The 16,077-nt window shown below is 40.7% G+C and overlaps 1 protein-coding gene across 1 annotated transcript; it reads left to right on the top strand.

Moving 5' to 3' along the window:
* Window positions 1-4,610: 4,610 nt before the first annotated feature.
* ODAPH (odontogenesis associated phosphoprotein) lies at window positions 4,611-13,633 on the top strand. The gene is made up of 2 exons (XM_003414148.3): window positions 4,611-5,400; window positions 13,297-13,633. Exons 1-2 carry the CDS (start codon window positions 5,334-5,336, stop codon window positions 13,629-13,631), a joined length of 402 nt encoding a protein of 133 aa, XP_003414196.1. The 5' UTR covers window positions 4,611-5,333; the 3' UTR covers window positions 13,632-13,633.
* The last annotated feature ends 2,444 nt before the right edge of the window (window positions 13,634-16,077 follow it).

Raw genomic sequence — 16,077 nt, 5'->3', positions numbered from 1 at the left:
TTAGCGACTGGTATTTCAAATACCAGCAGGGTCAACCATGGTGAACAGGTTTCAGTGGAGCTTCCAGACTAAGACAGATGGGGAAGTAGGACCTGGCAGTCTACTTTTGAAAAATTAGCCAGTGAAAAACTTATGAATAGCAATGGAACATTGCCTGGTATAGTGTGGAAGATGAGCCCCTCAGGTTGAAAGACACTCAAAATATGACTGGGGAAGAGCTGCCTCCTGAAAGTAGAGTTGATCTTAATGTCATGGATGGAATAATGTTTTGGGGACCTTCATTTAGTGAGGTGGTATGACTCAAAATGAGAAGAAACAGCTGCAAAGATCCATTAATTATTGGAACATGGGATGGTTCATGGATTTGTTATTATTCTTTATCATTGCGTAGTATTCCATTGTGTGTTGCGTGCCATAATTTGTTTATCCATTCATCTGTTGATGGGCACCTAGGTTGTTTCCATCTTTTTGCTATTGTGAACAACACTGCAGTGAACATGGGTGTACATATGTCTATTCATGTGAGGGCTCTTATTTCTCTAGGATATATTCCTAGGAGTGGGATTGCTGGGTTGTATGGTGTTTATATGTCTAGCTGTATAAGGGAAGCACCAAATCGATTTCCAAAGTTGTTGTACCATTTTACATTCCCACCAGCAGTGCATAAATGTTCCAATCTCTCCACAACCTTGCCAACATTTCTTGTGTTTTTTGGATTAGTGCCAGCCTTGTTGGGGTGAGATGGTATCTCATTGTAGTTTTGATTTGCATTTCTCTAATGGCTAATGATTTTGAGGATTTCCTCATGTGTCTGTTAGCCACCTGAATGTCTTGTTTGGTGAAGTGTCTGTTCATAGACTTAATGGTCTAAGAGATACTGGAGGAACCTCTGAGACTATGTCCCCCAAATGCTCTGTTAACCCAGAATTGAAACCATTCCCAAAGCCCACTTTTCAGACAAAGATTAGACAGGACAATAAAATGAAAAATAATATACATGAGGAGTGTGATTCTTAGTTCAATCAGATACCTGAGACCAAATGGGCATGTCCTGTCTGGAGGCAGGATGAGAAGGCAGAAAGGGACGGTCAAATGGACACAGGGCAACTGGAATGGAAAGGAAGAGTGTAATGTCACATTCTGGGGATTGCAACTAATGTAGCAAAACAATATGTGTATAAATTTTTGTATGAGAAATTAACTTGAGCTATAAACTTTCACCTAAAGCACAATTAAAAAAAAATAAAACGGAATGCATAAAAATCGATACCCTAGGCATTAGTAAGCTGAAATAGACTGCTATTGGCCATTTTAAATCTGACAGTCATGTAGTCTACTATGCCAGAAATGGCAAACTGAAGAGAATAGCATCTCATTTGTAGTCAAAAAGATCATTTCCACATCTATCCTGAAGCATAACACCATCAGTGATAGGATAATATCCATGTGTCTACTAAGAAGTCCAGTTGATACGACTATTATTTGAATTCACATGCCAACTACTAACGCCAAAGATGAGGAAATTGAAGATTTTTACCAACTTCTGCAGTCTAAATTGATCAAACATGCAATCAAGGTGCATTAATAATTACTGGTGATTGGAATGTGAAAGCTGGAAACAAAGAGAAGGATCAGTAGTTGGAAATATGGCCTTGGTGACAGAAACGACACTGGAGATCGCATGATAGATTTTGCAAGACCAACGACTTCTTCATTGTAAATACCTTTTTTCAGGAACATGAACGGTGACTATACATGTGGACCTTGCCAGATGGAATATTCAGGAATCAAATAGACTACATTCGTGGAAAGAGACAACGGAAAAGCTCAATATTATCAGTCAGAAAAAGGCCAGGGGCTGACTGTGGAACAGAGCATCAATTGCTCATATGCAAGTTCAAGCTGAAGCTGAAGAAAATTAGAACAAGCCCACAAGAGCCAAAATATGACCTTGAGTGTATCCCACCTGAATTTAGAGACCATCTCAAGAACAGATTTGATGTATTGAATACTAATGACCAAAGACCAGAAGAATTATGGAATGACATCAAAGACATCATACATGAAGATAGCAAAAGGTCATTAAAAAGGCAAGAAAGACCAAAATGGATGTCAGAAGAGACTCTGAAACTTGCTCTTGGACGCAGAGTAGCTAAATCGAAAGGAGGAAATCATGAAGTAAAAGAGATGAACAGAAGATTTCAAAGGGCAGCTGGAGAAGACAATGTGTTAAAATGAAATGTACAAAAACATGGAGTTAGAAAACCAAAAGGGAAGGACACACTCGGTATTTCTCAAGCTGAAACAACTGGAGAAAAAATTCAAACCTCAAGTTGCAATATTGAAGGATTCTATAGGAAAAACATTGAATGACACAGGAAGCATCAAAAGAAATGGAAGAAATACACAGAGTCGCTGTACCAAAAAGAACTGATTGACATTCAATCTTTCAGGAGGTAGCATATGATCAAGAACCAACGGTAATGAAGAAGTTTAAGCTGCACTGAAGGAAACGGTGAAAAACATAGCTCCAAGAATTGACAGAATACCAATTGAGATGTTTTAACAAACAGATGCAGGCTGGAGGTACACACTTGTCTATGCCAAGAAATTTGGAAGAGAGCTTTCTGGCCCAACACTCAGAAGAGATCCATATTTGTGCCCATTCCAAAGAAAGGTGATCCAACAGAATGCAGAAAATATCGAACAGTATCAATAATATCACACACAAGTAATATTTTGCTGAAGATCATTCAAAAGCTGTTGCAGCGTATACCAACAGGTAACTGCCAGAAATTCAAGCCGGATTCAGAAGAAGACGCAGAACTTGAATCACTTCCTGATGAATAGCAAAGACAACTTTTAGTTTTCTTTATGTTGATTACACCTCAACATAAAGAAAACAAAAATCCTCACAATGAGACCAATAACCAACACCATGATAAATGGAGAAAATATTGAAGTTGTCAAGGATTTCAATTTATGTGTCTCTGCAATCAATGCCCATGGGAACAGTGGTCAGGAAATGAAATGAAGTGTTGCATTGGCAAATCTGCTGCAAAAGGCATCTTTCAAGTGTTGAAAAGCAAAGATGTCACTTTGAGGACCCGAGCCATGACATTTTCAATTGCCTCATATGCATGTGAAAGCTGAATAAGGAAGACAGCAGAATTGATGTCTTTGAATTATCGTGTTGGTGAAGAATATTGAATATACCATGGACTGCCAGAAGAATGAACAAATCTGTCTTAGAAGAAATACTGCCAGAACGCTCCGTCAAACCCACTGCCGTCTCGTTGATTACGACTCATAGAGACTCTGTAGGACAGAGTAGAACTGCCCCGTAGAGTTTCCAAGGAGCGCCTAGCGGATTCGAACTGCCGAACTCTTGGTTAACAGCCATAGCACTTAACCACTATGCCACCAGGGTTTTCTAGAATGCTCCTTAGAAGCAAGGATTTCAAAACTTTGTCTCACATGTTTTGGACATGTTATCAGGAAGGACCAATCCATGGAGAAGGATATCGTGCTTAGTAAAGTAGAGGGTCAGCAAAAAAGAGGAAGACCCTCAATGAGATGGATTGACACAGTGGCTCCAACAATAGGCTCAAGCATAACAAGCATTGTGAGGATGGTGCAGGACCAGGCAGCATTTCATACTGCTGTACACAGGGTCGCTGTAAGTGGGAACTGCCTCGACAGCACCTAACAATAATATAGAGGTTAGGATATATAGCACATATTTTGGGGGGATACATTCTGGTCCATAACAAATTCTTACTTATTTTGTTTCTCACTTTTCACAGTCTCCCTCATTAGATTACTAGCCCTTCAAAGCCATTCAGTTGTATTCTTTCTGCAAGGCCCAGGAAAATGCTCTGCTCAAAAGGGATGCCTTTTAAGTGACTGAATGATTTGACAAATACAACCTTCTGAAAGAACAAATTATGAGTTAGGGTTATGATAATTTAATAACAATCACAACCACCTTCTTTCACAAGTCAGGCACTGTGGTAGGACCTTTATGTCTATTCATCTCAACAGCCCTATGAGGGAGACGCTACAAGCCCTTTTTACAGATGTGGCCCTGAGGTGTCAGCAAGTCTCAGAGACTCATCCATAGTCACCCAGATTGTAAGGAAAGGAAGCAAGATTGGAGCCAGTTTTCTCCATCTCCAAGATCCGTGCTTTTAATCACTTTCGACCATCTCCTCTCGTTCCTCCAGCAGCTGCAGACAGAAGTCCTTCTCTCAGGAAGCAAAACGAGGCTCAGATGTATTATGTTCACATTATATGCAATTTGGTGAATCAGAAGGAGCTCAGAAGAACAACTCACTAAGTTGCTCCCCCAAGTTGTCTTGTTTGTTTAGACAGTGGTCATCATGGCTACTAGAGAAGATAGCTTTCTGAATCTGCTGCCCTGGCCTTCTGGACAAAAGCAAGAAAGAGAAGTCATAAATCCTGATAGAAGGTCCATGAACAATTCTTCAAACCACGTGGGGTTTTGCCTTTTTAAAATAAGTAAGCTACATAGCCACCACCTGTCTGCCAATTTGTCATACTGTGGTAACTTATGTACTGCTATGATGCAGGAAGCTACTATGCCACCAGTATTTCAAATACCAGCAGGGTCGCCCATGGTGGACAGGTCTCAGTGGAGCTTCCAGATTAAAACAGACTAGGAAGAAAGGCCTGGCAATCTACTTCCCAAAATTAGCCAAAGAAAAACTTACTGGATAGCAACAGAACAGTTTCTATCTCGCTTGCTTTGAACACATCATCAGGAGGGATCGATCGGTAGAATAGGGTAAAATAGAGGACCAACAAGGATAGGGGAGACCCTCAGTGAGATGGATTGGCATAGTAGTTACAGCAGTGGACTTGAACATACTGGCTCTATTATACATAAGTTTGCCTTGAGTCGGAGCCAACTCAACAGCATCTAACAACAGCAACAAACCACACAGAGAGAAGCAGCGTTGATTATTTCCTGAACAGATTCTTTCTCTTGCAGACTGAGATACCTACAGACAACTAAAGAGAAGGCATGAACATGGGAGAAGATTTGAGGGGATTAAAAGGATTGCCAGGGCATAGTCGTCCAAAACGTGACTCCACGCAAAGATGAATGATGTTTGGCTGTCATTACAAGAGGCTTCTGGTTGATAAATGCTGTCTGGTATTTCCTGGCTGATTTCTTACCCTCACACCACACGCCTGATCACTGTGGTCCACTCTGCAGAGGCAAATCACCTGAATCAGGCTGTAGGTGACTCACCACGCCTCTTTAAAGCTGCACTGGGTTCAGCCCAGCGACTACTGGGATAGAAGCCATGGCTCGCAGGCTCTGCTTCTCCTCCTGGTTTCTTGTCTGCTGCTTGGTCATAACTGTGGCAGAAGGTAAGGGTTTTGTTTTTATTGTATATGGGTTCACTAATAAGTCATGGAAAATGACAAAATGTCGCTCCATGATTATACATTCCTATAAATTGGGAATATTTACACCAGCTGCCATCAGCCTTCAGGGTAAAGAGAAAGAGGCTGAAGGCTTTGGTCACAGTCTCAGCTCTAGCTCCGTGACTTTAGACACGCTTGTCCTTTCTTGAGCATCCCTCTCCTCATGTGTGAAGTGACATTATTAACAACATTCGTTCAAATGGAGGTCTTGAGGACCAAATGAGTATCATACAAGAAAAAAACTTTTCAAACTTTATACAAATACTAGTGTTTATTGTTATACACTTAACAGTTTCTACCTTGAATTACACCAGTGTTCATCTCTTCCATCTCCCCAGCAGCATAGTAATAGGCACATGATAGGTGATTAGGCTGTGTTTGTTAATTACTCTAATCACACCCCGTCAGCTATATCTTCATACTACTGCAGTGAGCATAGGTTTCGGTTTCTCTCTTTAGGATTGTATTAGATTCAATTTCTCCACTGTTCCTCTTCTCTTTGCTTTTCCCAAACTACAAAATTTCCAGGTAGCCTTAGCCTTAGAATTGATTTGCAAATCACTGGGGAAAGGAAAAGTAAGGGAAGGAAAGGGGAGAGGAGAAAGAGAAAGGGCTAAAAAAAAAAAAAAAAAAGATCTTGCGGAACCTGGGTCTAACTTTTTCCCCAAAATTATATGCTATTCAAGGAGCAGAGACCCTGGAGTCAAACGGATCTCTTCCCTCTTCTCACATGCCCCTGGGGGGCTTTGCAGGGGTTCAGACACTACTCCTTCCAGGACAAGTTCTCTGCCCCCAGCCCCCAAAGCTCACTCCAGAATAGAGAGGTAGAGACATCATCATGTCCAGCCTCTGCACCAGCTCTGGCAATCACAGATCATAAATAACACTTCCCACCCAGCCCCAAGGCAAAGTCCCCAGTCATCACCTGCCAACATCGATGTTAAAAGTGCCTCATACAACAGAGTTAGTCGCCTTCTTCCCAGAAGGGGAACCACTCTTCGGGGGGGTTGTAAATATGTAGCCACACAAGTTATAATGAGATTGTTACTGTTGGGTGCTGTCAAGCCAATTCCAACTCATAGCAACCCTGTGTGACAAAGTAGGACTGCCCTATATGGTTTTCGTGGCTGTAATCTTTAAGGAAGCAGATCGCCAGAGCTTTTATCCTGCAGAGACAGAGTGGCTAGGTGGGTTTGAACTGCCAACCTTTGGGTTAGCAGCCAGAGCTCAACGTTTTGTGCCACCAGGGCTCCTTAGAAAGAGATTATATGTTTCTTTTATTCACATCTAAAGAAACACTTACTGAAACATGAGATTTGCTTCCTAAATTTGGCTCACTCTCTCCACTACCCCTCAAACTGGCCTCTAAGTTCTTCCAGTGTGGCTTCACTCTATCCAAGCAGCCCAGGTTCACTTTATTGCTCACTTACTCATACCCTGGGTTTGCCAGACAGGGTCTTTTGTGAGTCTCCAAACTCATCCTGTTTCCTTTCTTCTCCATGGCAGCAGCTGCTGCTGTTCCCTCTTGCTGCTTTCATCTCTGTTTATTGCAATTCTGCTTCAAGCAGAACATTGAAATACTACTACAGAATTGTCTTCACAAAGCCTTTGTTAACACACATCATTTTTAAATTGCAATCTCTCTCTCTGGCACCTCTGAATTCTTACAGCAATTTGTACATCACCCACAACACTTATGTGCCTTTGGCTCTGTATTAGAGGTTTGTATGTGTGTAGCATCTCCTCCCTCACAAGAACAGGCCCTGTGTCTTTATCATCTACATTTGCCAAAGCACCCGACACTGTAACAATGGCATTGTTTAAATGGCTTGCCTTATAGCACACCAAAACCAAAACCAAACCCAGTGCCATCGAGTGGATTCCGACTCACAGCGACCCTATAGGACAGAGTAGAACTGCTCTATAGAGTTTCCAAGGAGCACCTGGCGGATTTGAACTGCTGACCCTTTGGTTAGCAGAGGTAGCACTTAACCACTACACCAATAGGCTTTCCCCTTATAGCATAGAATGGAAAGAGTCCTCTGTGGCACTCCCTGGGTTCCAAATTCCTCATCTGCAAAATCAGAGATTTGACCAGGATACAAAATAAATTGTGCTGCATTTATTGTGAGTAAATTAATCACAGGATTTATATTTCTTTCTGGTTCCCCTCTGAAAGCACATGAGAATTTTGCAAAGACTCCATGTGTCATGTAAGGGAAGAAACGCATATTATATATCAACGATAAAGCTTACTTCTCTTAGAATCAGTACAGTTCACTACAGACCAGCAATTGTCTGCCCAAATAACCACAGAGTACAGGTAATTATAAAACAGATCTTCTCCTCATTACCTTTTTTAAAAAAAGAAGTACTACTTGTTGGTATGGTATGAATTTCATGTCTAGACTATAATAAACCCACTTGAAATTGATATCCAAATCCCAAGCAATATTTTGCCTTAACTTTTTTATTATACTGTAATTTTAAATGTAAAAAATTATTATTCCAAGTTTTCTGGGACTGGAATTAAATTCTCACTGAGCTCCACAAAAATACACAGAGAGGAGCATTCAATGTCTGCCTGACCATTCATTTAATTCATCAAATATTTACTAAGCCCCACTATATGCCAGGGGCTACTCCAGCTACAGGAGTCCCAGGGTGGCAAATACAAGCACTCAACTACTAACTGAGAGGCTGATGGTTTGAGTCTACCCAGTAATACCTCAAAAGAAAGACCTGGCTATCCACTTTCAAAAGATCACAGCCATTGAAAACCCTATGGAGCATAGTTCTACTATGACACACATGGGGATGCCATGAGGTGGAATTAACTCCATGGCAACTGGTTAGACTAGCTACTGGAGACATAGCAGTGACCAACAGTCAACAGTCTCAGTCCTCATGGAAGTCTTATTCTAATAATATCTGTACCTTTTAGTCTTATCCCTAGCACAAAGATTTTACATATAAAATATAATCGGATGGGCCTAAGAAAATGGGGTTATGCTAATGGACTCTTTCTATAACATTCAAGATTAATAATACCTAGATCTTACTAAATGTATACCATGTGTCAGGCAATGTTCTGAGAACTTTATACGTATTATTTCATATAATACTCACCAAAGCCCTATGAAATAGGTAGTACTATTTTCTCCATTTTACAAGTAAGCAAAATGAAACTTAGAAGTTAAGTAGCCTGTCTATGGTCACATGGTTATTAAGTGGCAGAGCTCAGGCAACCTAGCTCTAGAGTTTATGCTTTTAAACACTATGCTGTTCTGTCTCTCAAAATGTTTTAAATCTATATTTTAATATTTGACCTATTTTGGTCTTACTAAGCTTGCAGAAGAGCTCTTGTCTTTGACATTCAGTGACATTCAGTGGCATATTGATGTTACATAATGGGAAATGGTTACTATTAATCATCACATTATCCCTAAGAGGAAGGAACATGGTAACTTGCAACTATAGAAACTGAGATTTCCCTCAGTCAATTCAATTCTACTGCAGGCACTGTGCTAAGGAAGAGGAGACATGGGCCTACCAGATGATCATGTGGACATTTCAGTCAAGCAAGAATATAATCAGTGAATAGTAATTATATGGCTGATGAGAGTATGAAAATGGATTCCAAGAGTGCTATAGGAGCAAATTGCAAGGGGTCCTAACCCAGCCTCAGGGAACAGAAGGACTTCTGAGGAAATGAGATCTGAACATGGAATAGGAGTTAACCAGGCAAACAGGGCAGGAAAAGGTGCATTAGACAACTGGAACCAACTTTTTAATGCTCAGAGCCATTAATGACTTTTGCCAAAGTAGCTTTTGTGAAGTAGAGGAGGCAGAGTCAGATTCCATTGGATTAAATATGTGTGAAAAAATGGAGGCAGTAAGTTTGTAGACTTCTTGTTGAAGAGAGAGAATAGGAACCAGAGAATTTCAGGATGAATCACCTCAGGTTTCGCTCTGAAATACAGAGCTAAGTAATCTATACAGAAGGGTTAAGAATTCGGAAAGGGCATTGGGGAGGGTTGGAAAGGCTATAAGGAAGTGGGATGGGAACAGAATAAGGATAAACAAAAGAATCGACGAGCAGCATTAATTCAGCCAAAGTCAGAGACCGTGAATGGCATGAGCCTACTCAGATGAGTGGCCTTAAGTTTGCAAGATGTGACAAGTTCCCAAGTCAATTGCTATAGCTCTCACAGTTTGGAACACTTGGACTTGCCAACCAGAGACCTGAAAAAAATCACCGAGTATCTAGTCTGCTGGAAAAAATGTGGTTTTATGTGGTCCTGCCCACATTCTTGGGTAGGTAATTGGGGCAAGCTTGTACCTTGATCTCGATCTTGGAAATTTCCATAAAAGAGCACTGCACAGTATTGGACATCCCAGAGTCATCGAAAACCTGCCTGGCAGACTCTAACACCAAATTGTCAGCAAGAGGACACGGAGAATGGCCTGAGGTATCAAGAGATGAGATGAACACAAGGGTGGGAGGGTGGTTGGTTTGTTAACAGCCAGAGGACAGCTTACTGAATGGCATAGCTCTGCCTAGCTAAATCTAGGATGATAGCAAAATGTCAAGTTGGAGCTTAAGGATGAGGCTAGCTTCTCCCCAGAGACTGGATTCTGAGCAGAAAATTTTCATGTTACAAAAATTTAGGACTGATCTAGTTAAATAGGAAAAAAGAACAGGTAATTTGGGGTTTAATCATCTCCTGTAGTCTGAAATGTCTTAATCTAGTTACAGTCATAATATTTTACACTAAGACTTCTATTTCAATACCCAGTAGCCTGGGTGGATATTGGAGAAAGAGTTGGTATATTATTCATGGAACAAGCATCTGCTCAAGCCAGCTTTAAAAAAAAAAAAAAAAAAGAGTGCTCCTGGAAGTGGGGTGATTATTGTAATGACGTGATACATTCAAAGACCTTGAGTACAGCCAGCCCTCACTAAGACCAGTACTGGATAATCAAGGATAGAGGCTGCTCCCTCCATCTTTCTGGTACCGCATGGTCTCTTGCTTTTTCTCTGAGATGCCTTTCCCCATTCTACTGCTGCTCCATGCAGACTGGCAATCTCTGCTTACCGAACACTCAGCTGGACAAAATCTGACATTCTTGCCCGAATCCTACATCCACTAACATCTTCCACTAACTGTGTCTCATCCTTGAAATTTTCAAGAGAGGACCCAACTGGTTACTGACCAGCCAATGAATGGATTGAGTGTCTATCAGAGGTCCAATCAGCCATTGTCAGAAGGTGTGTACCATTGACAGAAGGTGTGTACCATTGACGGAAATTGTGTACCATAGACAGAAGGCATGTAAGGTTGCCCTTTCCAGGGGTTATGGGTGAAACAGAATTTCCAGAAGTGGCTGTGGCCACAATAAGCATATATTATCCAGTCAGGAAACCTAAATTCAACTTTCTAAAGAAGAAGGAACTCTTTAAGCGCCTCAGTACTCTCAGCTTCCTGTGGGAAGTTCATTTTCCCATGATTCATGCTCAGCAGCCATTTCCCAGCCTGTATTTGTAAATCTTTACAAGAGTGAAGTCCCTGATTGGCACCAACAGTTAATGCACTTAGCTGCCAACCAAAAGTTTGGAAGTTCCATCCAGAGGCACTTCAGAAGAAAGTCCTGGCAATCTGCTTCCCCCAAAAAATCAGTCATTAAAAACCTATTGAACTAAACCAAAAGCAAAGAAGTTTCCTGAATAAACCAAATGCTTCAAAGCCCTGAGTAGAAGGGATGGGGGTCTGGGGACCATGGTTTCAGGGAAAATCTAGGTCAATTGGCATAACAAAACGTATTAAGAAAATGTTCTCCATCCCACTTTGGTGAGGGACATCTGGGATCTTAAACACTAGCAAGCAGCCCTCTAAGATGAATCAACTGATCTCAACCCACCTGGAGCAAAGGAGAATGAAGAACACCAAAGACATAAGGTAAATATGAGCCCAAGAGACAGAAAGAGCCACATAAACGAGAGACTACACCAGTCTGAGACAGGAAGAACTAGATGGTGCCCGGCTACAGCCAATGACTGCCCTGACAAGGAACACAGAGAATACCTGATGGAGCAGGAGAACAGTGGGATGTAGGCCTCAAATTCTTGTAAGAAGACCAGGCTTAATGGTGGGACTGAGACTAGAGGAACCCTGTAAGTCATGGTCCCCAGACCTTCTGTTAGCCAAAAACTGGAACCATTTCTGAAGCTAACTCTTCAGACAGGGATTGGACTGGATTATAGGACAGAAAATGATACTGGTGAGGAGTGAGCTTTTTGGCTCAAATGGACACATGAGACTATGTGGGCAACTCCTGGCTGGAGGCGAGATGAGAAGACAGAGCGGGACAGGAACTAGTTGAATGGACACGGGGAATACAGGGAGGAAAGGAGGAGTACGCTGTCTCATTAAAGGGAAAGCAGCTAGGAGTACATAGCAAGGTGTATATAAGTTTTTGTACGAGAGACAGACTTGATTTTTAAACTTTCACTTAAAGCACAATAAATAAAAAAATTTAAAAACCCTACTGAGCACACTTCTACTATGACACACAGGGTGACCATGAGTCAGAATGGACTTAACCAGCAACTGGGTTTTTTTAAAAGTGAGGGAACAATTTTATAAAGGGAAGCTTACTTTTTCATAGCCAGTTCAATTGTATGAGACAGCTAGAGGGAATAACTTGACATTTGAGCTTGATGCAAATTTTTTCTCAGAAACTAATTGCATTCTGGTCATCAGTGCTCTTTCCTCTGCTGCATGCAAATGTCCCCTTCCTTTCTCTCTAGGGATGACGTCACTACAGGGGCAAGTGAGGCAGACCTTCGGGATCAATGGCCTTTGAAGGGCAATTATTTTTATTTTCTTAATGTTGGTTAAGCTCTTGTTTTCCACCGAATATTTTTTATCATACCCATTGCTACCAAGTCGATTCTGACTCATATCTACCCTATAGGTCAGAGTAGAAGTGCACCATAAAGTTTCCAAGGAGTGCCTGGTGGATTCAAACTGCTGACCTTTTGGTAAGCAGCCGTGGCTCTTAACCCCTATACCACCAAGGTTTCCAAGGTACAGTAAAATGCATCAGTCTTGAAGGTACAGCTTGATCACATTTTACAGCTACACACACATATGTATATATGTCTAAATATATACATATATGTGTCTGTGTGTATCCCCTATCCATGTAAACACCAACCAAATATAAAACATATTGAAACAGTCCCCCAGTGATTCTTTCCACTAAATAACACCCATTCCAATCCCAAGGTAAATATTTTTCTGACTTTTTTTTTTTTATACAGATTACTTTTGTTCTTGAACTTCCTATCAGTGGAATCTTATAGTGTGCACTCTTTTGTCTAACTTCTTTTGGTCAACGTAACAGCCACAGGATTTATCCGGTCATTATATTCTTAGTTCTTCATTTTCATTGCTGAGTGATATTTCATGGTATGAATGTACACAGCTTGTTTATCCATTCTCCTATTGCTGGACACTTGGAATTCTTCCAGATTTAGGCTTTTATGAGTAAGGCTACGAGAAACATTCTTGAATTAGTCTTTTTGGAAACATATGCACTCACTTCTCTCCAATAAACTTCCTGGAGTAGAAATGCTGGGTCATAATGTATGTCTAAGTATCATTTTACTAAACTTTGGCAGTTCTTCCAAACATGCTTTGAGATTCCTCTATTTCTCTCTTCCCATTTTTCTCCCTTGCTACCATTTTTTTTTTTTTTTTTTACCATACTAAATTATCTTCCTTCTGTTTCTTTTATCAGGCCTGATTTCTAACCTGATTTTCCTCCCCACAGGACAAGAAGGGGTAGTCACCCCTCCTGGAGGTTCACAAAACAATGTGAACCCTACAGACTGCCACATCTTTACACTCACCCCTCCTCCCACCACAAGGAATCCAGTGACTAGGTTCCAGCCCATCACAAGGACACCCAGGTGTCCCTTCCATTTTTTTCCACCAAGAAAGCCAAGAGTCTACTTTAGGTTCCCATACAGACCTTTCCTCCTTCCAAAGTGTAAACACCGTTTCCAGTACCGGCCAGTTTTTTGGCCCCTTGGTCGCCACACACCTCATTATAACTATTTCCCCAGAAGAAACCTCCAGAGAGGAAGTTCATCTGAGGAAAGCTGAAAGAAAAGAGAGGTCCCAAAATGAAACAAAAGAAGCCAATGCCACAGAAAAAGCAATAAAAAGACTCCTGTTATCTCTTTCCAAACTAAAACTACTGGATTAGAAGATTAAGTATTCTGAAATCCACTGACTCTAAGTTGTTCTCCTTGCCAGCAGTGAAGATATTAGTTTATAGGCTTTTCCTGTTTTGCAACATAGTGACAGTGACTACATTATCCTTATCTCCAACTTTTAATGATTACAGGATATTTATGCAAATGAAATCTTAAAATGAATGGTTCCAGTAATTAAGAGCATTTAAATAAAGAGCAATATAAATGAAATGAAGATAAAAATGACATGCTTTTCTACTCATTGGAAGACTTACAAAACAAGGTGCATTTACAAAGTGAACTTTAAAACAAACAATAAAAACTAAAAAGTAAAACAAAGTTGTGGGGAGTTTGACTGTAGATGATACTGTAAAGATACCGCAGACTGAATTGTTTGGTTGTTAGTTGCCATGGAGTCAATTGTGATTCATAGCGACACCATGTGTGCAGATTTTCAAGATTGTGAGCTTCCACAAGCAAACTGCCAGGCGTTCCTTTCGAGTCACCTCTGAGTGAGTTTGAACTGCCAATTTTTGATTAGCACTGCAGCACTTAACTATTTGTGCCACCAAAAGACTCCTATAGACTGAATTATCTAACCCAAATAACTCTTTTCATTAAGTGTAGTATCTAAATTTATTTTTAATGTCAACTTTTCAAGCAACCAATGCAAATTAGTTTCACAAGTTATCTCACTGTTTCTCCCATTATTGTCATATAGATACTAGCTAAAATTACATGCTTCCCCTAAAACATTCAACATAGTTCCAGTCTCAGTGACCTGATTAAAAGATAACATGGGTGTTCTTGTGACTCTGTAACTCCGCAGACATAGATTCACTCAGCTACGGGAACCTAGGAGCCCTGGTGGCACAATGGGTAAGAGCTCGGCTGCTAACCAAAAAGGTAGCAGTTCAAATCCTCCACCACCTCCTTGGAAACCCTATGGGACAGTTCCACTCTGTCCTATAGGGTCACTATGAGTCGGAATTGACTCAACGGCAACAAGCTTGATTTGGTCCAGTATAGGAGCCTTGCATTCCTGGCACGCAATATGAGAAATAAATCCCACAGATTGCATTCATTGGCTATTTGTTTGGCTGCTATGTAAAACAGGGCCTTCTGTTTGTCCCACTCATTTTGCCTATAACATAGGAACTTTGGTTTTGTATATGAGGTCAGTGGCTTGCAACTATTCCTCCTAAAATTTATAAAAGTTGATTCTGCTGTGGCTTCTACAAAAAAAAAAAACCTGTTGTCATCGAATTAGTGGCACAAATGATTTGCATTCAGCTGCTAACCAAAAGATTGGCAGTTTGAATCCACTTAGCAGTGCCGTGGAAGAAAGGTCTGGCAATCTACTTCTATAAGATTATAACCATTGGAAACCCTATAGAGTGCAGTTCTACTCTGACACATATGGAGGTCACTAATGAAAAATGAGGAGCAATATAGATGAGAATCTGGGGACAGTTGCCTGGAAAAAGGTGAGAGAGATATAAAATCACCATGCTGTGCTTCCTTGCTATATTAAAAAAGAAAAAGAAAAAATTTCCCTTTACTCACTTCATGTTGTTGTTGTCACATGCTGTTGAGTTGGTTCCTACTTATGGTGATCTTATGTACACAGAACAAAATGTTGCCTGGTTGTGCACCATCCTCACTATTGTTGCTATGTTTGAGCACATTGTTGCAGCCACTGTGTCAATCCATTTTGTTGAGGGTCTTCCTATCTTTTACTGACCCTCTACTTTAGCAAGCATGATGTCCTCCAGGGACTGGTCCCCCTGATACATGAGTCCAAAGTACATGAGAGTCCAAAGTACATGAGACGAAGTCTCAAACCATCCTCACTTTTATGGGGCATTCTGGCTGTAATTCTTCCAAGACAGATTTGTTCGTTCTTCTGGCAGTCCAGGTGTTGTTAGTTGCTTTTGAAGCAATGAGAGCCTGTTAGAAGACTGTGATGACTCTTAAATGCGTCTTCTGTTGTGTTGTTGTTGTTGTTTTTTGGTAGATATAGCCTGTGTAAATCTAATGCTCTAATTATACCAAAAGTACATACCCTGAATCTAATCATCAGATAAATCCAAACTGAGGAGCATTTACAAAACAACTGTATATTATTGGGATAACTGGCAACAATATTCTTGGCCAACACCATAACTCAAAGGCATCAATTCTTCTTTGGTCTTCCTTATTCATTGTCCAGCTTTCACATGCATATGAGGCCATTGAAAATACCACGGCTTGGGTCAGGCACACCTTAGTAGTCCTCAATCCTCAACATGACGTCTTCGAAAAAATTTTTTCCTTTACTCACTTCATGGCAAGTTTTTATTATAAGGACAGAT

The sequence above is a fragment of the Loxodonta africana genome, chromosome 5, assembly GCF_030014295.1.
Source record: "Loxodonta africana isolate mLoxAfr1 chromosome 5, mLoxAfr1.hap2, whole genome shotgun sequence".
NCBI lineage: Eukaryota > Metazoa > Chordata > Mammalia > Proboscidea > Elephantidae > Loxodonta > Loxodonta africana.
The sequence above is the reverse complement of the archived record's forward strand: the minus strand, read 5'-3'. Positions and strand labels throughout refer to the sequence as shown.